The sequence below is a fragment of the Dromiciops gliroides genome, chromosome 5, assembly GCF_019393635.1.
Source record: "Dromiciops gliroides isolate mDroGli1 chromosome 5, mDroGli1.pri, whole genome shotgun sequence".
Classification (NCBI taxonomy): Eukaryota; Metazoa; Chordata; class Mammalia; order Microbiotheria; family Microbiotheriidae; genus Dromiciops; species Dromiciops gliroides.
This window is the reverse complement of record NC_057865.1, coordinates 93,955,802-93,980,494: the sequence shown is the minus strand read 5'-3', so window position 1 is coordinate 93,980,494 and position 24,693 is coordinate 93,955,802. Positions and strand designations below refer to the sequence as shown.

General features: G+C 42.9%; 1 protein-coding gene across 2 annotated transcripts; it reads right to left on the bottom strand.

Moving 5' to 3' along the window:
• Nucleotides 1-4,893: 4,893 nt before the first annotated feature.
• On the bottom strand, nt 4,894-24,057 carry LOC122728039. Of its 2 annotated transcripts, XM_043966098.1 has the most exons (4): nt 23,875-24,057; nt 19,258-19,382; nt 14,467-16,512; nt 4,894-6,211 (listed from the first exon to the last, which is right to left on the bottom strand). In XM_043966098.1, the coding sequence occupies exons 2-4, from the start codon at nt 19,376-19,378 to the stop codon at nt 5,211-5,213; spliced, it is 3,168 nt and encodes a 1,055-aa protein (XP_043822033.1). In that variant the 5' UTR covers nt 19,379-19,382; nt 23,875-24,057; the 3' UTR covers nt 4,894-5,210. The 2 variants fall into 2 exon arrangements, with proteins under 2 accessions (XP_043822033.1, XP_043822034.1); XM_043966099.1 differs by lacking the exon at nt 23,875-24,057 and having other exon boundaries at nt 14,467-16,623; nt 19,258-19,384.
• Nucleotides 24,058-24,693: the final 636 nt, after the last annotated feature.

The window sequence follows — 24,693 nt, the reverse complement described above, 5'->3', positions numbered from 1 at the left end:
CTACTTCCAAATCCCTAGGCACCAGAGTGTACTGTTAACAAACAGCTTTTCAGGGGGGTAATGTACCTTTGCTACACTTCTAACTTTGATCTACATTAGTAATATTTTCTTCATGATTTTTAAAGTCTATACAAACAATTAAATAATAAATCCAACCCTGGATTTGTAGGGCTTCCCTGAAAATTTAGCAATTGGCCCTGAGGAACATGGAGAGCTGGCTCCCACGCACCCTTCTTCCAGGCACAAAGTAAACTGTTAATAAAAATTTTAGTTATCTAGGTCAGTGTCTGATAAAATAATTCACACTGAAGTGGGAATGACTGGGAATAGTTTATTTGAGGATAATTCTCAACTTAGGGAAGGATTTACTTAGCCTTTCTTGGAGAAGAAGGCTTTTTGAAAAGTACAGCCCAATATTTGTTTGTGTGCATGGGAGTGGGGCAGGGGGAGGGGAGGATGGAGAGAAATGGCCAAGGCATCCACCAGGAAGGTCAGAGGAAGGAAGCGAAGCCTGGGCTGACTATCTTCTTCTCTGGGGAAGGCTAATTCAGGCTTCCTGTAGGAAGAGACTGTAGCCAGAGGACAACTGTAGAGACAATGCTTATCCCAAAGAAATGAATTTGTAATGGTATTAGATATTCAGAACAGGTACTTTGGGGAGGAAAAGGTAAGGGGGGCATTTTAGGGAAACTGAGGCTTGATTTTCAACTACAACACTTGGGATACCACCTTCTCTGACTAAGGGTAAGGTGGGGAACAGGATCAGAAGTAGCAGCTTGGCATTGAGAAAGAACTGTGCTGCCCTGGCTGGCCCTATCCCTAGAGATTCTGAATATCTACCCAAGCTAATAAGTTTGAACTAAGCATTTACTATGTGCCAGATCCTGGGCTAAGGTCTATGGATGCAGATCACCCGTCATGGAGCTCACATTCTAATGCAAAAGTCTAGTAAAGGACCACATATCTACAAGGTACATACAGGGTAAATATGGGGTAACCTCAGAGGGAAGGCACCACTGGGGCAGGGGGGAGGGAGACAGATACATTAGAAGAGGATTCATGTAGAAAGGAGGATTTGAGCTGAGTTCTGAAGGAAGCCAGGGAAGTCAGGTGGCTGAGTTGAGCAGGGAGAGGTCATGGAGGAGAGGCAATGCACCTGGAGTTGTATCCAAAAGCTTTTAGTTACTCCCTAGAGCATCAGTTGTTTCTTCCTTTGTTTTTAATGAGTTGTTTTTTGTTTTTTTTTTTGGTGGGGCAATGAAGGTTAAGTGACTTGCCCAGGGTCACAGAGCTAGTAAGTGTTAAGTGTCTAAGGTCAAATTTGAACTCAGGGCTGGTGCTTTATCCACTGCGCCACCTAGCTGCCCCCTTTTAATGAGTTTTTACTGATATCTTTTGTTTTTATCATCCCCATAGTTTTTCCCCGTATCCTTTCTGCCTCCATCTTTGAGAACCATATCATATAACAAACTGTATTTTTTTTAAATATAAAAAAGGAAAAGGAAAAGGAAAAAAAAAGATGAAAAATGTGCACCAACTGACCAATAAATACATTGGGAAATATGTGCAATGTAGAACCCTTGTGGGTGTCCTACTTCTGCAAATGGGTGGGCTGGGAGTGTCTAGAGCCCACTTTCTTTCAAAGCTAATCTGCTCTGGCCTTTCCCACACACTTTTAGATTCACCATGCTTCTGGGGAGACTTAGCCTGGTGGATTGCTTGAGTTCAGGAATTCTGAGCTACAGTAGGGCTAAAGATAATCAGAGGTCACACTAAGTTCAGCACCAATAGAGTGAGTACCCTGAAGGAGAGGGCTAATTTTGCTAAGTAGGAGGGGCACATCTGCCAAGGTTAAAAAAAAAAGGGGCAGGTGAAAGCTTTGGTTTTGTCAGGATCCTCATGCCCAAGACCACCCCTCTCTTTTCACTCCTCTCTTTTTTCTATTAGGAGATATCCTGTTTTCCAGAGCAAAGGCTCAACAAGCAAGGTGTGTCCTGTGTTTGGCAAAACAACAATCCTTCGTGTTCACCCACCGGATTAATTCAACTGCAGCAAAATCCCAGAACTGTTTCACACCAGCCCATCCGTCCTTCAGCTCAGACAAACACCTGCAGGACTGATGAAGGTCATGAAGGCCTGCTAGGAATTACATGTATCTCATTGTTGCTGCTATGCCTCATTGTCAGGGCTACGCCTCACTGCATACCCCTTGGTACATGTATTGAGATTTGTCCACACTAAAGCAGGCTTCTTCTAAATCCAAACGAGAAGACATTTCTGGTTCAAGGACAAGAGAGCAGGGCATGTGACCACATACTTTTACAATTGTGACACTGTGAACATCCTTTTGGACAAAACTGCAGGGTCTCTTATCCAGAGTTCGTCATATTTGATTTCCCTTCCAAAGTAGATGGAGCCTTTCTAATGTTATGTTATCATGTTGTTGGGGGTTGAGGTAATGAAATGACTGTGCTTCCTATTTTTACCCCCACCCAAAGTGACCATGATTTGCCTCCTGTGAGCAGCTGTTAGTCAGAGAAGGAGATGACAAGACAGTCACTATGATCTAATCAGGTACAACTGGACTGAGGCCCCCTTATGAAAGTGAAGCCACAGGACAAAAGAGTCAAAGCAGAAAACATTTATTAAGAGCCTACTGTGTGCCAGGAACCGTGCTAAGCACTGGGGATATAAGGGAAGGCAGAAGAGTCCCTGCTCTCAGGCACTCACAGTCTAAGGGGGGGGAGGAACAGGCAAACACCTTTGTGCCAACCAGACCCATCCAGGACAAAGTGGAGAGAATCCCTGACTGAGGGAGGGCACTGGCAGTGAGGGCAGAGGGGAAAAGCTTCTCACCAGAGGTGGGGTTGGAGCCCCTTTGGAGGAATGTGGAGGGAGCCAGGGAAGCCTGAAGGCTGGAGGGGCAAGGAGAGAATTCCAGACATGGAGGATGGTAAGGCAAAGAGCGAGGTACAGGAGGAAGGGCAGGGACACTGGGCGGCTGATTCATGGAGAGGAGTGTGGTGGAAGAGTCCTGGGAAGGCAGCAAGGGGCCCTGCTACCAAAGGCTTGAACAACCCAAAGGAGGATTGTATGCTGGATCCTGGAGGCAATAAGGAGCCACTGACCTTTGTTGAATGGAGCCAGGGAAAGTGTGTATATATGTGTGTGTGTGTGTGTGTGTGTGTGTGTGACAAAATAAAATTATAAACACTGTTCTTCACTTTCATCCATGAATGAGATAATTTCTTTTATTTTATACATAGAGGTTAGGGGAGAAAAACATTAAAAATTTCAAGGGGAGTTGTAGAAAAGAAAAAAAGACAGGGAGAAAGAGGAGGGTGAATTTTTTTTTCTAACAGGGACAAGGCAGTCTTCTAAATTTTTTTCTACTTTTTTTCAGATCTTCACCTCTTTGACTATATCAAACAGAGTAGTTTGGGAAACAAACTGATTTAAACACACTATATTTTTACATTCCCAAGCTAACAGGGACTCTGGAAAGGAAAAGGATGCTTTAAAAATAAGGAGTGGCTTCCATTTGAAACTTTTCCAAAATTCTTTTTAAAAAACCCAACCTTTCATCTCTATGCTTCTTCTAAAGAACCTTAGATTCTCAAGTCATTTTAATTCATTTCTTTCCCTGGCTCAAACCACTTGGCTGGGTTTGGGTTAATGATATTGTTGGCCCTTCATTCTGGAAGAGGACCATGACATCAGAGTGATGTCATGACTTGCAATGGATTGGATTTAAGTGAGGATAAGTAAGGGCTGTGCAAAGTCATTAGCCTTACTCTCTCCTCCAGAGTCATCTGGTTCCAGTGGCAAGATATATAGCAGGATGACTAGAGATTGCCCTAGATGTTTGAGGCAATTGGGGTGAAATGACTTGCCCAGGCTCACATACTAAGTATTGTGGAAATTTATTTTGATTTGGGGACCCTACCTTTGGGCTGAGATGAGAAAGCCTTAGGCCCTCAGGGTCTCTTCTGTGTGGGAGGTGCTGGTGTCCCTCCCCCTCTGCTTCAGCTGAGCCAAAAAGCTCCGTGGTCTGACACTGAGTCAGACAGCTGGGGGGAGGGAGTCCCAGCTCCCTCCACCCTGAGCGGATCTATCCGAGAGATCTCGAGCTCATCCAGGCTGGGTTCTGGTGTAGCCCGTGCTGAGGTCCCAGGTGCTCAGCAGGGGCACAGGCCCTGGAGCCCTGGCTGTGGTACTCATGGGAGACACTTGAGCGTCCCTGTCCCCCCAGCTGCAGCTCTGGCTGATGGATTAGCTTGGGGTCTGTGGGGGTACAAAAAGCCCTGAGATTTGAGTGGAGAGAAGTAAGATATATATAGACCTGGGAGTTAGATGGAAAAAAGGAGGCTGAAGGACAACAGAGGGGGGCCGGCAGACAAGTTTAAGGGGGGCTGACAAGATTAAGAGAGCAGAAAGGCTGGAGCACTAAGAGACGGGGGAAGGAGAAAAAGCTAAGAGCAAGAAAGAACGGTGAAGCCAAAGGACAGGATTAAGGGACTGACAAGATTAGAAGAATGGAGGAGAGGGGCGGCAAAGGCGGCAGAGGGCAGACAGAACAGGAGGCAGCAGAGAGCACAGAAGTGGTCAGTACAGGGTACGGGCGGAGTTAGTGAAAGGAGCCTAGCAGTGAAAGTAGAACATACCCTAAGGCAAGAGGTGGCAATGGCCCTTATTGTATTAAAAAAGTTCCACGGACATCCAGAATGCAGTCAGGTTGTACATTTTATTTCCCTGTATTCTTCATTTTAAATAGTATCTCATAAATAAACTCTGCTTTGATTATTTAGTTAAGAGGATTCTTAATCTTTTGCTTATCAATTTGGGAGCAGTATGGAGAACTTTTTAAATGGCCCATACTAAATTAATAGCAGTCAGATAGCCAGCCAGTCAAAAGTCCCCAGATTAGTCATCCACAGATTAGTTCCCCAAAATTAGGCCCAGTCATCAAAAATATTTTTACATTATCTCAGGTGAGATTTGAACTCAGGTCCTCCCATCTCCACCCCTTCTCCTAGCTTTCTAGGTTAATGGTGAAATAATCCTAAAAGGAATTTAGGATTTTATCAGAACATGAGGATCAGGAATAAATTGTGAAGGCTTCCTGCCACTGGGATTTGTATTCTCCAAGGGCTGCCCATCTTTATGAATGCAGCCAAAAGTGGAAACTAGATGTGAAATGATTCTGGTTGTCAGAAGGCCTTCTTGAAATATACAGCCGTCGCAAATGATATAAGAATGGGCAAAACTGTCCCCATAACTTTAGAAAGTGTAGACTTATTATTCTCAGCCTCACTTCGGATACCTTCAAAATTGTTCTTGTACTGAAGCATTAATTCCTCTAACTCTTGTTGCTTCTTCTTCTCCAAGTTCTGCTTTTTCTTCTCAAAATCTTCCTTTGGCTTCTTTCCCATGTTCTTCTCCCACATTTGCTTTTCTTTCTCCAACTCTTCCACTAGCTTCTCATACTTTTGTAAGATTTTTTCCCTCTCCCTCTCAAACTGTTGCTTGTAAGGTTGCCAACGAACCTCCATGTCCTCCTGCAGGAACGTTTCCACAGATTCATATACATTGTTGGTGTAGTGGGTACCCCCATTATCTTGCACCGTTTTCTCAACCATGGCCATCAGCTTTGAAACCTGGGCATCTCTCTGGGCTCCACTAGCATTATTGTCAAATGCACAGCATCTATATTCACACTTCTCCAACAACTTCCTGAAATATGAGTCTTGAATTGTTTCTAAGTAATCCCTTAAGCTTTCTCCTCCTAGTCTGTCTTTCCCAGTGAATACAAGGATCAAAAACTTCACTGCTTCAGCTCCTAGAATCTTATAAAGCCTTTCAATGGCTTTCTTCTCCTCCTTGGTGAAACGACCCACTTGCAGCACCAGGAGTACAGCGTGTGGTCCTGGAGAGGACAGTGTCATGAAACGAGCTATTTCTTTCAAATTTTCTTCGTCTTTAGTGTCAGTGTCAAAAATGCCTGGAGTATCAACAACAGCAATGTTCCTCCCATTCCATGTGGTCCTGACTTTCCTGCAGACCTTGGTGATTGACATTGCTGAACACCTGGACTCAAACTCTCTCTTGCCCAGGAGGGTGTTTCCTGTTGCACTTTTCCCAGCCCCTGTTTTCCCCACAAGGACAATTCTGAGTTCTGGCTCCCTTGAGTCTCCTCCACACTTGTCTGGATCTGTAGGAAATAAGTAAGAACAAAGAACCAGTAAGCAGGATTTAAAAAATGATTGTAATAAATCCCTGCTCAGAAATCCCAGCATAACATGGAGGTGACCCTTAGTTCTTGAGGGCTATGTCCAGGGAGCAGAAGCTGAGATGGGTGTCAACAATGTGGTCAAGCTTTGAGTATGGGTTAGCTCTCTTTCTTCCTAATGAAATTCACAGGTCCTTGTCAGCATAAGAGAGGCCACCACCAAAATAAGGCTAAAATGGCTACATAATATGACATAAAATGTGATATCATAAGCAAATTAGGGGACCCAAGAAAAACTACCTCTCATATCTTTGGATAAGAGATTATTAACAAAGAAGAGATATAGAAAATAACAGGGGTAAAATGAATAATTTTGATTACATGAACTTTTAAAAAATTGTTTTTACAGTAATAAAACCAATGTATTCAAAATTAAAAGGAAATCAGAGGGGCAGCTAGGTGGCGCAGTGGATAGAGCACTGGCCTTGGAGTCGGGAGTACCTGAGTTCAAATCCAACCTCAGAAACTTAACACTTACTAGCTGTGTGACCCTGGGCAAGTCATTTAACCCCAATTGCCTCACTAAAAAAAAAAAAAAAAGGAAATAAAGAAGATGGTAAAACCTTTTTCATAGCAAGTTTCTGTCATAAAGGTCTCATTTCTCTGATATATAGGCAACCAAATAAATTTACATCAATAAGAGCCATTCCCCAATTGATAACTGGTCAAAGGATAAGAACAGGTATTTTTCAGAAAAAGAAATCAAAGCAGTTTGTGGGCATATGAAAAAATGTTCCAAATCACTCATAATTAGGGAAATGTGAACAAAAACAACATTGATGTTCCACCACACACTTATCAGATTAGCTAACATGACAGAAAAGGAAAATGACAAATGCTGGAGGGGATGTGGAAAAGTAGAGATATTACTGCATTATTGGAGCAGTTTTCAACTGGTCCAAATATTCTGGAGAATAATTTCAAATTCTTTCTCAAAGGCTATAAAACTGAGCATACCCTTTTATCTGGCAATGCAGCTACTAAGTCTATATCCAAAAGAGATCAAAGAAACAGGACAAGGACCAATGTGTATGAGACAAATTATAGTTGCTCTTTTTATGGTGGCAAAGAATTGGAAGTTGCAAAGGACATCCACTATTTGGGGAATGACTGGACAAGTTCTGGTTTATGATTGCAGTGGAATATGATTATAGCATAAGAAATGATAGGGGGATGGTTTCAGAAAAACCTGTGAAGACTTATTAGAACTGATACATAGTGAGGTGAACATAAACATGAGAACCCTGTATATAGTAATAGCAATATTATAAAAATGATTAATTATGAAAGACTTAGCTATTCTGATTAATGCAGTGATCCATGACAATTCAAAAGGACTCATGGTTAAAAATATCCTCTCCAAAGAGAGAACTAATGATCTACGAGGGCAGATAGAAGTATATATTTTTCACTTTCTTTAATTTTCTTGCTTTTTGGGTTTTTTTTGCAACATGGATAATATGGCTATATGATTTACATGACTTCAAATGTATAATGGGTATCATATTTGTCTTTTCAATGGGTTGGGTAAGGGATAGATGGAGGGAGAGTATCTGGAAGTGGAAATTTAAAACTAAATTAAATAAAGAAAGATGTATTTTGGAAATATTTAATAAAGGAAATAAAATATAATGAAATACCAAAAATAGTTTATTTCCAATGCCCTCTAAATTCTGAATGAGCATTTCACAAGTAGAATCCCAGAAAAAATATAAAGAAATATCAGCACCTCTATAAATCTCTAATTCATTACTCATAAGAACACCTCAAGGCCATTCATTCTCCTATCACTTGGAAGATAATTGGCAAGTTTCTTTTAAGGACTACCTATTCATTTTTGCAATTGCATGTAAAAACTGGTAAAAAAATTTCTCTCCATCTTGTCCAATTAACTTCATAAATGAGTGGGGCAACTAGGTGGCACAGTTTATAGCACACTGGCCCTGGAATCAGGAGGACCTGAGTTCAAATCAGCCTTCAGAAACTTGACACTTACTAGCTGTGTGTCCTAGGGCAAGTCACTTAACCCTGATTGCCTCAAACATCTGGGGCCATCTCCAGTCATCCTTGCCAATGGAACCAGATGGTTCTGGAGGACAGTGAGGCTGGGAAATTTGCACAGCCCTCCCTCACTTAAAATCCAATTCACTGCAAATCATGACATCATCTCTTGATGTCATGGTCCTCTTGAAGAATGAAGAACAAACAACAACAATCATAGAGGAGTGTTGTGGAAATTTATTTTGATTTGGGGACCCTACCTTTAGGCTGAGATTAGAAAGCCTTAGCCCCTCAGGGTCTCTCCCCCTCCTCCTCAGCTTCAGCTGAGCGAAAAAGCCCCATGGGCTATACAAGACGCCAGGTCAGACAGCTGGGGGAAAAAAAAGCCCCCAGCTCCCTCCGACCTGAGCGGAGTTATCTGAAGGATCCCGGATGGCCTGTGCTGAGGCATAAGGCTCGAGAGCACACCCCCACCACCACCACCACCAACCACAGCTCTGGCTGGTGGATTAACTTGGTCTGTGGGGGCGAAGGAAGCCCCAAGATTTGAGTGGAGAGAAGAAAAGGTATATATAGACCTGGGAGTGAGACTAGGAGGAGGAAGGATGGACTAGAGAAAAGGAAGGAGACTGACTAAAAAAAAGAGGGGGACGGACTAGAGAAGGACGGACTAGGAGAGAAGCTGACTAGAGGGCAGGCCGGACAAGGAAGGAGGAGAGTTCGGTTCAGAAAAGGAGAGCCGGGTCTGACAAGGTTACCGGCCTTAATACAAACCAGGGAAAGTGTAACTTGCCCTGAGGCCGGAGGCGGCTAAGGCCCTTATTGTATTCAAGAAGTTCAAAGAGCAGCAGGTGCGCAAGAGACGCAGTGGAAAGAGCCCACAGGAAAGCAGTCAGGTTGTACACTTTATTTCCCTGTATTCCTAATTTAAAATAGTATCTCATAAATAAACTCTGCTTTGATTATTTGGTTAAGAGGCTTCTTAATCTTTAGTCTATCAGTTTGGGAGCAGTGTGGTGGAACTTTATAAACGGCCCATATTAAATTAACAGCAGTCAGATAGCCAGTCAAAAGTCCCCAAATTAGTCATCCATAGATCAGTCCCCCCAAAATTAAGCTAGTCACCAAAAATATTTTTACAGTGGCCACCTTGGTTTTGATGGCCTATATCACCTGGCATCATAGATAAGTTTCTTTATAACTCCTTTGTCAGTCAATCTTGAATAAATGAGGGAACCTTTCAGTTCCATATGCTTTTCCCCTCAACTAATTTCTGTGCTCATAGATTCCAAGACCCAGACCTGGAAACTGAGGTAGCAAATGACACCTTGGTCCTCATCTATCACCATCCTGGAATCTCCCCAACTCCCCCAAATTAGACTATTCTTGCATAGATGAGAGAAGGGACTCTTCATATACAAAAAAGGCAAACTGAGAAGTCATATTTGGAAACTCCACACTACCCCAATTCAGATGCCGATTTGGAGTCTTACATCATCCCATTCCTGGACATTGGGTGGCTATATGGGAGGAACATTTATAAACCATTTTTTGAAGATATAACTCTTGTAGTTGCATTTCCTTTCCCCCCTTCCCAGTGTATATACTTGGGCTTCCACATAGTCACTCATTTACCAGCAAATGAAGAAATGAGCCAGGTAGCATACCTTCATCACATGTCTTCTTCATTTCAGAAACCACTTCCTCAAACTCAGGAGGACCTTATTCTAATTGTGTTCAGTGAGGAGCCCTAATTGAGGTCCCACTTTGTCTCTTCAATCAGGATTTTATAGATGTTTCCACCTAGGCCCACAAAACATAGCACCTGGGATCATAAAAATCCACATCCATTTTTTTAGCTGTCAAGTAGGTATGGGCATATTCTAGTCCCATAATGTTCATCTCCCTCAACCTATGACAGTGTTCAAAGATCCTAGAATATAGATCTGGAAGCAAAAGTAGCAGATAGTACCTTTTTGTCATTAATCTCTATCCTGTTACATTGCCCCCTCCCTCCACCTCAGACCATACCCCTAACACCCATCAAAAATGTGATTTTCTTATACAAAAGAGGAAATCTGAGAAGCCATCTTAGAAGGAACAGACACACCCTCACTCCAATATGGAAGCCAATTCTTTCATTAGAAGGCAAGTTTCCCATATGGGCATCTGTAGTCATCCTGATATATATCTCTCCACTGGACCCAGGTGATTCCAGAGGAGAGACTGAGGCTGGTGACTCTGCACAACCCTGCCTCCCTTAAATCCAAGTCACTATGAGTCATGCCATCACCTTCCCATAGTGCTATGTGAGAACAAAGGACAAACAACAAAGACTTTCCTCAGTAGAATGTGAGCTCTTTGCAAGCCACAATTACTTCTTTCTTTGTATTCCTATTGCCCAGCACTTAACACAGCAATCCACCCTGAGTAGGTCTGTGACTGCAGCATCTCCCTCCCATCTCCAGCCAGCTGTAAAGAATGTCCTTTCATATCCCTCTTGTATGGGAGTTTCTTCTTCTCTCTTCCTAGTGTAGAGGCTACATGATCACTTACTCACTGATTTAGAGGGGTCTCTGCCTTCTGGTGCAAGAATTGAAATGGGTTCAAGGAACTGACCAACATCTCCTCACTTCTAAACTCCCTGAACTCAGTCACACACAGTGTGCACTCATGCCTCTTCAGTGATTGAGTGGTCTGATTTCAGTTCCATTGTCAGAGGATGTAGGGCAAGAGTGTCCCCCAGGGATCGTTGGGGGTGGGAGTGGAGACATGAACATGGGAGAATAGAGGTGTGTAGGTTTCTGTGAAAACAGTGGGATTTAGCTGGCAGGAGCTGCCATTCTCCTACTTGCATGGTGTCCTTTTTCTAGACCATAACTCATTTTTCTCTGTTAAAATCCTTGGCCTCTAGCCAGTCAGAGGGCGCAAAGTGGAAGTCGAGGAATAGGTTTTGGGTTGTGGGGGGTAGGGACATAGGACTATAGCTGACAGAATAACAAACATCTGAATGAATTTAATTCATGAACATAGATTTAGAACAAGGCTTAAAAGAGATACAAAGAGAAAAAGGAAAGTCTCTGCTCTCAGGGAGAATTCTACCAGATGCAAACACAAGATGAGGGGCTTAGGACTAGAAAACTTTTGATAATCTGGGAGTTTTGGTGAGCTGCTCCACATGGGCCTGAGTGAGGCTTCAAGGTGACATGGCTCCTGAAAACACTCATGAAATCTAAGATTGCTTAATTAGAAGCTGTGTGGCCTAGGTGTCTTACCCAAGATATCAATTCTATGCCATACATCATCTCAAATGATAGCAGGTATTGAGTAAAACCTGGTGCTTCAAAACTGCCTATAAGCTTGAGGGAGCTTGTGTGGGATAATGGGCAGCAGACTGGCCTTCGAGACAGGAAGTCGTGGGTTTGTGCCCTATGTGATGATGGGTAAAATCCCTTAAACTTCTTAGTGCACTTCCAAGAAATTAGAGGTACTCCCTAAATTAGAGGTGTCTTTACCCTGGGATCCATGGACTTATATAGTTGTTTTAAAAATATCTGTATTTTGGGGGGCAACTATGTGGCACAGTGGATAAAGCACTGGCCCTGGATTCAGGAGGACCTGAGTTCAAATCCAAACTCAAAAACTTGACACTTACTAGCTGTGTGACCTTGGGCAAGTCACTTAACTCTCATTGCCCAGCCAAAAAAGTATTTTATATATATATATATATATATATATATATATATATATATATATATATATATATATATATATATATATATATATATATGTATATATATGTATATGTATATGTATATATATGTATACACACATATATGTATATATGTGTATGTATATATACACACATATATACATATACATATATATACATATATATACATACACATATATATACATATATATACATACACATATATATACATATATATACATACACATATATATACATATACATATATATAGTGGATTTGAATCTAATTGCTTTCTTTTGTGATCCTGTATTTTATTTTATTCCTTTAAAAATATTATTCTGCAAAGTGTTCCATAGACGTCTCCATCCTGCCAATGAGTCCAAGAGAGAAAAAATGTCAAGAACTCCTACTCTCAAACCATACATTACTAATGAGTTACTGCTCTGTATAGAAGGAGTTCCCATCATGGCATTTTTTCATGAAATTGCGATGATATTACAGGTTCAAACTTTAAAAAACAACCTTCGGGGCAGCTAGGTGGCGCAGTGGATAAAGCACCGGCCCTTGAGTCAGGAGGACCTGAGTTCAAATCCAACCTCAGACACTTAACACTTACTAGCTGTGTGACCCTGGGCAAGTCACTTAACCCCAATTGCCTCACTAAAAACCAAAACAAACAAACAAAAAAACCCCAACCTTCATGGGAGGTCAACTGTCAAAAAAATCTAACAAGATCTTAGGAAGCCTCATTAGGGGGAGAATGGTTTTTTTTTTTCCATGAGAAATAACCGTCTCAGTGTATAGCAAACTGGTCAGATCCCATGTGCAATATCATCTTTTAATGCAGGCACCACATTTGCAGAAGTTTAGATTTTGGAGTGAGGAGGAATCTTAAAAATTATATGTCTCCTCCCACGCTTTATTTGACAAATGAGGAAATGAGGTCCTGTTATGGTTAAACGACTTGCCCAAAGTCACAAAGGCCCAAAGAGAGTCAGGATTTGACTCTAGTTGTACTGACTTCAGCTCTCATCTCCTTCTGCTCCAGTATGAGCTAGAGCTCATACTGAGGAGGACAAAGAGGAAGGTGGAAGGTGTAGACATGATGGACCAGAAGGAATTGTTCGAGGAATAGGAAATGTTTAGACTAGAAGAGAGAAGGCTTGGGAAGGGCATGGTCACTGTCCTCAGGTATAAGGAGAGATGTCATACAGAAAAGGCCTCAGTCCTCCTGCTTGGCCCCAAAGAGCAAGGTTGGTACCAACAGGTGTTAGGTAGAAGGGGAAATATTTCAGCTCAATTAAAAAGGAAGAATGTCATCACAATATGAGCTGCCCCCACCATGGAATAGGCTGGGAGACAGGGAGCTCACCATCACTGGAGGTGGCAACAGTTGGAAGAGATATTCCAAAGGGGATTCATTCTTCTGGGAGGATGCTAGACCCTAAAGGTGCTTCCAGCTCCCATGATCCTATGAAGGCCTCAGCTACAACATTAGACTAGCACCAGCTACATTAGAAATTGCTGCTTTCCTGTTAGGAGGAAGCCTGACTAACATTTTAGTGACAGAAAAGGCTAATTAAGGTTCACAAAGTGCTTTACAGATATTATATCCTTGCATCCTCACAACTGTTCTGGAAGACAGCTACTGTTATGAGCTTCATTTTACCCATGAAGGAACTGAGGCAGAGAGAGGGTAAGAGACTTGCCAGATAGGAAGGGTCTGAAGGTGGACTTCCTAGTAAGCCTTTTCACCTCCAGGGCCGGCTCTCTATGCATTGCAACAGCTAGCTGCCTCCAGGAAAAGTCTGTCTTGGGGCGTCAGTCCCTGTGCAGGACTATTCCTGCTGCTCCAAAGAGCTGACCCTATAGATGGAGAAGAGAAAGACATCTCTGGCTCTCCTAAGAGACATTGTGGAGATGACATATGATGCAGCCAGGAGTCAGAAGAGCAGTTGCTCTATGACTCCTTACAAGTCTAGGATTTTTGTTTGTTTGTTTGTTTATTGTACTAAGGAGCATCTTGAAATTCTCAAGTCAAGCAATTTAAGCTGACTTTCAGTGGAAAAAATAAATATGTGCCAAAGGTCACTTTTTATACCTGGAATAAAAACCATAGCTCAGAAAAATGTAGGGAATCACTGTCACCAGGGTGTAATTTTCAATGGAAGAATTTCAGGCACCTGGTTTAATTATTTGAATTAGTAGATAGCTGAGCTACCTGACCTTATTCTGTGAGGGGGAAGAATGGGATTTCATTGAACAAAAGTGCCTTCATCAACCCCCTCCCTCACTAAATGGACTCTTACAAACTGCAGAGAAGTCTCTCAGAGTCTGACCCTCTGTAATTTCATTGAGTGGATAGTGAAACTCAATGAGTCTCCTGATCAAGCCCAGAAACACTTCAAATAATTCAGTAACAAGAAACATCCTTATAGGTTCTAGTGGCCAAAAGCCCCTTACCAGAGACTGTGGCTTTCTCTGTGGTAGAGAGGGTCCTCACTGGGTCACTCCTGTCACTGCTTTCACTGGTCCAGCCACCATCACACACAGCAGAAACTCGGAACCTGTACACAGTCTGAGGGGTCAGTCCCTCAATGTCACAGAACTTCTTGTTGTTTCCTGTTCTGTGTTCAAGCCATTTTCCTGCCCCCTCCTCACCCACAGCCCCAGTCTCCTCTATGTACTCTATGATATATTCCTTGATATTGACTCCTGCTCCAACAACACTTGGACCCTGCCAGTGCAGGGTTACAGACTGTGGTTCCACCACAAGAGCTTCAGGCTTCCCAGGAGGGCTGGTTGGGGGAAGTGTCCTCACAGCAGAGCTCACATCACTGCTCTCACTGAGCCCTTGCTCACACACCTCAGACAACCTGAAGAGATACCCTGTGCAAGGCTCGAGGTCACCCACTTTGAATACCTCTGGTTTTCCAGACACAGAGATGGTGGTCCAGTCCTCTTTTCCTACAACCTGGTACTCTACCTGATAGCCAGTGGTTCTCTCCTTGTTCCCAGAGGCTGGTGTCAGTTTGAGCTCCACACAGTCATGTGTGACCTCACCAATCTTGGGAGGAGGAGGTTTGACTGGTAGCTCAAAATTGGTGCTGATCTGCAGTCCCTTTTCATAGAGGTAAATGGAGAACCCCACCTTGTTCTCCTTTTCTGGGATAGATGCTACAACAAATTGAGTCTTCTCAGAGGAATGATTGATTTTGGCAAACATTGAAAAAGATTCTGCCAATTGCATTGCTCTTCTCCTTATCTCTATGTCATCAACCCATGAGGAGTATGTTTTTTGCTCCCAGTTATGATTAAATGATGCTGGATTCCGAAGCCACTGTTTCCAATCTGCTAAGTAGGGTTCCCCCTGCAAGGAGGTGAGTGCAAACACCAGGACAAATCTCTGAGGAGAGCCTAGTAGGAAATTGTCCAACTCACTCTTTTCACCTATGACTCGAACCTGCTTCAGGAGGGTGAGGTAGGAATTTACCACCTTCATCTCCAAGAGCTTCTGGTCTAGGAATTCTGAGAGCCTCCTAGAGCTGAATGGAGACTGGCTTTCCCTAGTTAAAATCCTGGTTAGCTCATCTTCCTCTGCTTTGCCTGCTCTGATCACAGGTAAGGCTTTGGCTATATTATTCTGTAAAATATGTCTGTGCTGCTTATTTAGTTCTTGGAATAGCCTGATCTTTTCCTTGGTTGCAGGAAAGACTGAGAAATCTGGTGCCTCCAGCATATCATTACACCTCTTATCACACTCAGATAATTTCTCCAGAGTGTCCTGGGCATCACATACCAAGCTAATGCTGATGCCTCGAACCAGCTTGGCAGCCTTGGGGCTCAGCTTCTCCAGAGGGTACAGCCAGACCTGGAGGGGTACCCCTTGGCCCCTGAGCAGCTTAGGAAGGGATGCATAGACTTTTACTGCATCTTCATAAGTCACTGGATTGGTCTCAAGAACAAAATCCCCATAAAACTTACACCTGAACTCCTTGCTTGATGTTTTCTTACTGTCTGCCATTTTCATCTTTCCCTCTACTTTTCCTGCTACTTTGGGAATCTTCTTTACTCTAGCTTTCAATATTCCTTCTATATCCTTGACATTTTCACGAGTGGAAGCTTTCTGATCAAACACAAAGAAAGCCTGGGCCCCATAGAGCACTGCTGTGACCACATGGGTGGCTGTGCCATTATCAAATACTTCAGGGTAAGAGATGTTCTTATATCCCAGGTGGTTCATGGTTAGGTGAGAATAAACTGTACTCCTACTGTACTTGAGAGTGACCCGGGCTTGCTGTTGGGATGTCTTGGTGTCACATAAATATTTGGCTGAGCCTCCTATTTCAACCAGCCCCCCCAGCACACTGGCTTTCAGGTCAACAGGGACATTCATGGCATTGGTCTTCTCATCAATAGAGTCAGAAGTGATGATGTCAAATTCAGTCTTGTATTGCTGTTCTGTTGTCACATCTTTCTGGAGGGTCTCCGTGTCCCACAAAGTGATACCTAGAATTGGAAAGAGACCCTAGGCAGTAAATGGCAGATTGCAGAGGGACACTTCTCTGTCACTTGAGGGAGATGGCTCCAGGAAGGACAGCTGGGCCTGGATGGTAGTATCTAAAGGAGGGTGAGCAGTGTAAAAGGCACAGATGTTAGAGGTGGAGAAAATCCCACTCCTGAGATGGAAAAAAAATTCCCTGGGACACTGCAACTCAGCTGAGCCTTTTATGACTGAGGGGGGAACTCTTGAAAATCCTCTTCCTACTCTGAACCCCTTGACCTTTTGATCTGCATTCTTTTCCCCACTTGGGTCCCAGTCTATATCTCCCTACTCCAAGACCCACTGATTCCTTCCAGAGGTGGAGCAACGCCTCCTCCTCCCAGCCTGGGGACTGAATCCTAAAAATAGCCTGTGTTGAGCTAGATTTCACAGGGTTTACAAAGCACTTTCCTCCCAAAACTTATATGTGGCCCCATTTTCGAGACAAATAAACTGAGACTCAGAGAGATGATGCTTAACTTTTTGTAGAACACACATCAAAGTGGAGGCCTGGCCATGACTCCTAGAGGAGCCTACCACACTGACTTCCTTAAATAGAGAGCAGGACATGACCCAGGGTCAGGTCAATGATTGGAGGGGGTAGGAAGAATGGTCCATGTCCATAACAGGTTTGACAGTATTAACAGAGGGTACAATCTTGGGAACTTTCTCTGAGACAGGAAAGGACTAGTTCTGCCTCTAAAGAAGCAGGGCTCCTTCTGAGTGGTTTTGGGCAGGCCCCTTGTTTTGAGACATCCTATACTGCCAGACAATAATAATATCCCACTCTAGCATTTCTACAGCTCTTTAATATTTGCAAAGTACTGGGGACTGGCTAAGCAAGTTATGATTGTGATGTAATACTTTGGTGCTATAAGAAATGATGGGTAGAATGCTCTCAGTAAAACCTGAAAAGACTTAAATGAACTGATGCAAAGAGAAGGGAGTAGTACCTAGGGAACCTTTCCCGCTGTAACAGCAATATTGTATAAGGATCCCCTGTGAATGGCTCAGCTGTTCTCAGCAATACAATGATAGAAGAGAATTCTGAAGGACTCATGGCTATCCCCCTCCAGAGAAAGTATGGATGGAGTCTGAAAGCAATGAATTCTTTAATTTTTAGTTTCTTTCTATTTTTCAGTCTGTTTTTTCCCTTTTCAATATGACTAATAGGAAAGTATGTTTTTCGTGACTATATGTATATAACATATATAAAAATGTCTTGTCTTTTAAATGAGGAGGGAGGAGAAGAAGGAAGGAACTTGGAAATTAAAATTTTAAAACATATTAAAATTCTTTTTAAAATCAATGTTTTTAAATGTAATTGGAAAAAAACTGAAATAAAAAGAACAAATAAAAAATTTCCACAGTATTTTACAAATATTATCTCATTTGATCCTCACAATGATCCTGGGATATGGGTGCTATTAATATTATCCCCATTTTGGGGCAGCTAGGTGGCCCAGTGGATAGAGCACCGGCCCTGGAGTCAGGAGTACCTGAGTTCAAATCCGGCCTCAGACACTTACACTCACTAGCTGTGTGACCCTGGGCAAGTCACTTAACCCCAATTGCCTCACTAAAAAAAAATATTATCCCCATTTTGTAGGTGAGGAAACTAAGGCAAACAAGGTGAAATGACTTGTCTGATGTGTCACAGCTTGGGTGAGCCTGAGGATGGATTTAGACTCAAGTCTTCCTAATGTCACATCCAGTGCATTCAGGCCCATTCTCTGTACCATCTATCTGCATACTGGGATGTGACTCAGGAGGGTAGTAACTGACTCTTCCAGATCTGCTTTTTGTTGATGAGTTGTGTCTTCATGACCCATGGCCCATAGTTGTGCATGGGGTTTTCTTGGCAAACATGCTGGAGAGATTTGACATTTCCTTCTCTAGGAGATCTAGGGGATCCTTTTGTCAGGCCAAAAGAAGTTAAGTGACTTGATCAGGGTCACACAGGTAGGAAGTGTCTGAGACTGAATTAGAACTCAGATCTTCCTAACTCTGAGCCCCGTGCTCCATCCACTTCACCACCAGTTGCTTCCCTTCTAGATGCTGGTAAAGATCCAAAGCCAGCCTATAATCAAACAACCTGCAACCCTCACCCTTATCAAGGGAAAGTGATTGGACTGCCTGCCCTTCCACCTTCCCCACAATTTCTCATTCTGAACCACAAGGTCTTCCTTTCTCTTTCAAGGTTCCCTTTCAAAATTGTTTTAACCCGATTCATTAAGATGCACAAACATCACGATTTTGTGTGTCTGTGTGTGTGTTTGGCAGTCTGCCCTCCCATGCTCCCAACACTGTCTGACTTACCAAAGACTCTGACCCCCTTTATGAATAAAGGTGTTTTTTAAAAAGCTCAGTCCTCTTATTGTTAGCTCTTAGGAAGATTGTTTCTCTTTTTGACACCCCCCCCCCCCGCCCCCTGCCCTGTCAAGAGTAAATGAGACCCTCCTTACCATGCCCTCCTCAAACATTCCTCATCACTCCTGGCTGGGACTTGACATCGCAGAGCAACTCCCATCAGAACAAAATACTCTAGGTGGGTTCTAATGGGGAGGAAAATGGTGAGATCCTCCAATCAATGAGACTTTCTCTGAATCTGACTTTCTTACATTGATCATTTTTCACCCAGAGAAACTCTTTTCTAGCACTGCCCTGCACTGACATGTAGATCAAGGCGTTGGATATAAGAGAGTAATTACCAGGGATCAAGGTATCCGAGCGACAGTCATACAGTGTCCCCAGGTGTAAGGGGCGGCCAAGAGCAGGGATCTCCATTGTGTTCTTCAAGGCCGGGCTGGTTGGAATTTCTGTCTCTGACATTTCCCTAATGAAAGAAAGTAGAGGTCTAGGGCAGTTATCAGAGAACTCACTTTCTAGCAGGCTCCAGCCATTAATGCCCCAGTTCTCAGTGACCAAGCTCTCTCATTCTCTGTTAGTCAGAAGCCCTGCAGAAAGGTGGTGACTGTTTTGGGATGGAAAGACATCGTTTGTGTATGGAGGCTATAGAGGAAGCAGAAATCATGGAGTGAGGGGCTCAGCTTAGAAAGAATCATAGGAACAAGCTAGGTCAGAGGAGAGGGGCAGAGCTAGAGAGTAAACAGAAGGAATAGTTTGATTGGGGGGGAGGGGCATGAATAAGTAGTTATATACCACTCTGAGGTTTGTAAAACTCCTTACAGATATCTCATTTGGTCCTCACAACAAACCTAGGAGGTAGGTGCTGTTATTATCCGCAATTGACAGTTAAGGAAACTGAGGCAAACAGAGAGCAAATGACTTGTCTGGAGTCATAAGCTATATAGTGTGTGAGGCTGAATTAGAATTCAAGTCTTCCTGACCCCAGGCTCTGCCCTCTAGCCACTGCATCACCTGCCTACTTCTAGTGTGAGAGGGTATAGAAAGGCTTCTTCCGTTAACTTTAAGAGGATAAGGAGTTTATCTTTGGTGGAATCAGCCTTGAACCCTGGCCAGGGCTTGGTGCCTGAGGCATGAAGATCCCAGTCTATGGGAACCCTGCAGAGAGAGTCACAGTATTGGCAGATCAGAGCTTCCTTGGTTCTTATTGGTGGTTTGTGAAAAGTTGGTCATCAGCATTAGGAAAATGAAAATAAACTGTCTTTGGGCATTCAGCAATCAGAGGCACATTGAAGTGTGCTTTTGGTTCATAATGACTGGACCTTTAAGACAGAGGGGCAGCTTCCTGATTTAGTAAGAGCCCTGCAGGGCACTGCTGATGGGGACAGGGATCAGTAAGTCCCAGGGAGAAGCATGGCCTCTGGCCCAGGGGTACTACTGGGGAATGGGTTGAAGTCAACAGAGATGGAGGCCAGAAGGGCAGAGAATGGCAGAGAAAAGGAGGATGGGGGCAAGTGCAGGTGATGAGAGACCCTCCCCTGTTGCCCTCCTCCTACCACTCCAAGGGGCCATTTCTTCCCCTGGGAAGTCTGAAGGGGGCAGGTTTCCCCCAACTTGAAGGACTTCAGGGGGTGTTTGAGTAACAACCTAGTGAGTCAGCAGGGTGTGGCCTACTGGGAGCCCAGCAGGAGCTCCTCTAGTCTGTAGAGTTCTATGGGCTTGGGGAGCTCACAGGCCTGCTTTGGCAAGGCCATTAAAGCAGCTAAAGGCACTTGATAAGGACTGTCCTTTGTCCCTTTCTAGGTGGCTCAGATGGAGAAATCTGCGTGACCCCATAAAGAGGAATTCCCTTGATGGCTGATTCCCCAGTGGAAGTTAGCAATGAAGGGGGTATATTTTTTTGGCTGCAAATTTCTTTTCTTCAAAAAAATTATTTAATGGAATAAAACAAGCATTTCCATAATATAGTTTAATTAAAAAGATGATTGTACATTAAATTCCAAATATAATATGCAAAACTTGCTATTCATTTATATATATAATAACATTACAATGTAAATTTCTGGGGTTTTTTTCTTTTCCTTTTTTCTTCCTTTTCCCAAACCCCCTTCCCCAGAGATGGCTACCATTAGATTGAAATAAGTGTGGGTATGTGTGTGTGTGTGTGTGTGTGTGTGTGTGTGTGTGTGTGTGTGTGTGTGTGTAGAAAGTTATTCTATACACACTTCTCTTTTTCAGTTGTTTCTCTGGATGCAGATAACATCTTTCTTCATATATCCATTACGGCCAATTTGGATTTTTATGAGAGTCATAATGATTTATTTGTTCAAAGTTGTACAGAAAACAATATTGTTGTTGCTGTATATAATGCTCTCCTGGTTTTCCTCATTTCAGTCTTCATTATTTAATGTAAATCTTTCCATATTTTTCTGAGATGGTTGAACTCATAATTTCTTATAGTCCATTGGAATTCCATCATAATCACATCTCACAACTTGTTTAGCTATTCCACACTTGATGGGTATCCTTGCAATTTCCAATTCTTTGCCACCACAAAGAGAGCTGATATAAACATTTTAGAACATATAGGTTCTTTTCCTTTTTACCCTCATCATCTTTGGAAATAGACCTAGTGGGGGTATTGCTGGGTCAAAGGGTACAGGTAGTTTAATAACTCTTTGGGCCTAATTCCAGATTGCTCTCCAAAATGTTTGGAACAGTTCACAATCCCACTAACAAAGAATCAGTGTCCCAACTTTTCCACATCCCCTGTAACTTTTGTAACTTTCCGCTTCAAACATTTTAGCCAATCTGATGTGTATAAAATTATATCTCAAGGTTGTTTTAATTTGTATTTTTCTAATCAGTAATGATTTAGAGAATTTTATATGACTATAAATTAGAAAACTGACTGTTCATATCCTTTGACCATTTAATAATTCTTTATTTATTTTGGTTAGATTTATCTAGTTCTGAGAGAGGAGAATTAATATCCCCCACTAGTATAGTACTACTATCTATCTCCTATCATAATTTATTTCACTTTAATTTAAAAAATTCTTGTTCCACCAGAAAAACTATAATTCCCTCAGGCCCTATGTTCTTTCTTTCTTTTTTTGTGTGTGAGGCAATTGGAGTTAAGTGACTTGCCCAGGGTCACACAGCTAGTAAATTCAAGTGTCTGAGGCTGGATTTGAACTCAGGTCCTCCTGAATCCAGGGCTGGTGCTTTATCCACTGTGCCACCTAGCTGCCCCAGGCTCTACTTTCAAATCCCTAAGCACCAGGAATTGTGCTGGTAAATGTTAACAACCAATTTTCCAGGGGAAAATGTGCCTTTGCTATACTTCTAAGTTTAATCTACATTAATAATATTTTCTCCATGATGTTTAAAGTCTATACAAGCAACAAAACTAGAAATCCAACCACACATTTGTAGGGCTTTCCTGAAATTTTAGCAATTCCTCCTGAGGACCTGGTGAGAGCTGGTTCCCACAGATCCTTCTGCCATGCACAAAATAAACTGTTAATAAAAGCTTTAGCTATCTAGGTCAGTGTCTGATAAAGTAATTCACACAGAAGCATGAATGATTGGGAACAGTTAATTTGAGGATAATTCTCATGCTAGGGGAGGATTTACTTAGCTTTCCTTCTTGGAGAAGGCTTTTGGCTTAAAGAAACTTTGACAAGTCCTTTCTAATGTTTGTGGGCAGGGAGGGAGGGATGGAGAGAAATGGCCAAGGCACCTGCCAGGAAGGTTAGAGAAAGGAAGGGGAGTCTGGGCTGCTTTTCTTCTTTTGCTTGAGGGAAAGCTAAATCTATCTTTCTCCAGGAAAAGACTGTAGCCAGAGGACATCTGGAAAGATAATGCTGGCCCCAAAGAAATGAATTTGTAATGGTATTAGATATTCAGAACTGGTGCTTTTGGCAGGAAAAGGTACGGGTGGGAGGGGGGGGGGCATTTTAGGGAAACTTTCAACTACAACACTTGGGACACCACATTCTCTGATTAAGGGTGAGGTGGGGATGGAATCAGAAGTAGCAGACTGGCATTGAGAAAGAACTGTGCTGGCCTGGCTGGCCTGACTGTTTTTGCTCAGTTCCATAGCATGCAAGGACTCTGTCCACTAGTAAGTAAGAGCTTAATTATGCATACTTCTGGGGGGATAAGGATGTGGTCAGAGCCTCCTGAGCATCTTGACATGTGCTCTAAGACATGGCCCAGCCCAAGGACAGACCCTCTGAGACATTGAGATATTCCCTACACAAAATATTCTGCTGAGGTGCCACAAGAGGGGGGAGGGACCCAAGAAGTAGGGAAGACCCTTTGCATGATTTTTGTTTGTTTGTTTGTTTACTCTGTCCTATAAAACGTTGGCAGTTTCTTCACTTCCAGGAGGGTGAGACTTAGAGCTCCCCTCCTGGTGAGTTACTCTATTGCAGTAAATGGATCCCTACTTTATCGAAATCTTGGTGTGGGAGTGCAGTTATCCATGATCCAAGCCACTTGTGACAAGGGTGAGGCTGATTCCCCTTTTGGGGTCATGCCTTTGTCTATGGGTCGCTGTTCCTTCACTAGGGATCCAAACCTGAATTCAGTAGTGATCCTGACCTGACTCTATGTAGGGGTTAGGCAGGAGATTGGTTTGTTTCTTCCTTCAGATCTGCTGATCAAGTGCAGGTTTCATCTTACCCACCTCCTCTCAAGACTGGCATCACTCACAAATGTGGGAAAGTGGGAAAGGACAATTATTCACCCCAGACGCCATTGTCCTGTAGGAGCCAACCCTGGGGCTCCTGGAGGGAGTGGTGACTCAGCCATCACACACATACTTCACCCAGACACAGCAGGAGCCAATGATAAACGTTTTAAGGAAGCAGAAAAACAAATTAGACCATCAGAGAGGGGCTAATCTGCTGCCTAGATAGAGCAGGGAGCCCACCCTCCCACCAACCCCTTACCTGGCCAATCCAGACACTGTGGCTTTACCAGATTGAAGAGCCTCCTCCCTCCTCCTTCTCACAGAGCTGGGCTCCTGGATGGTGTGGGCTGTGCCTGCAGTCTGGGTCTCTGTGCAGCAGCAGAAGGCAGTCTGAGAAGCAAGAGAAGTACTGGAAACTGAAAGTTGTCTGAACTACGGACCGCCCATTTCCTGAAAATTGGGAGATTAGGAGAAAGAGAAATTCAAAGTCACTTGACTGGGAGTGCTCCTGCCTGCTGAGCCCTTTTGAGTCAATAGGCTCCCTGAGCTGAGGAACCAGGAGAAAGAGATTTTTATTGGACACAAAATACTCCTCTGGACTAACATGTAACCAACTCTTCATTATTAGAGCTGTCAATTATCTAGACCTATGCTCACTCTTTGTCTCTCTAGGTACCTACCTGGGTATCTGCCATTTTCCTGCTTGCTCACTTGGACAGGAATTTCATTTTTTAAAATCATGTAAAAATGAATTACTTTTACTTTAATTTATATAATAAAACAGGCTTTTCCACATGATAAAAAAAATGACTGAACATGAAACTGAAAATCTATTATATACAATTTGCTACTCTGAAGTTATCATGTAAATTCTTTTCTTTTTCTTTTTTTCTTACCCCCCTCACCCTAGAGATGACTACGAGCAGACACAAGTGTGTGTGTGTGTGTGTGTGTGTGTGTGTGTGTGTGTGTGTGTGTAAAATCATTCTATACATGCTCCTATTTATCAGTTTTTTCTCTGGATGCAGATAATGTCTTTCTTTATATATCCTTTATAGCAAATTTGGGTATTTATAAG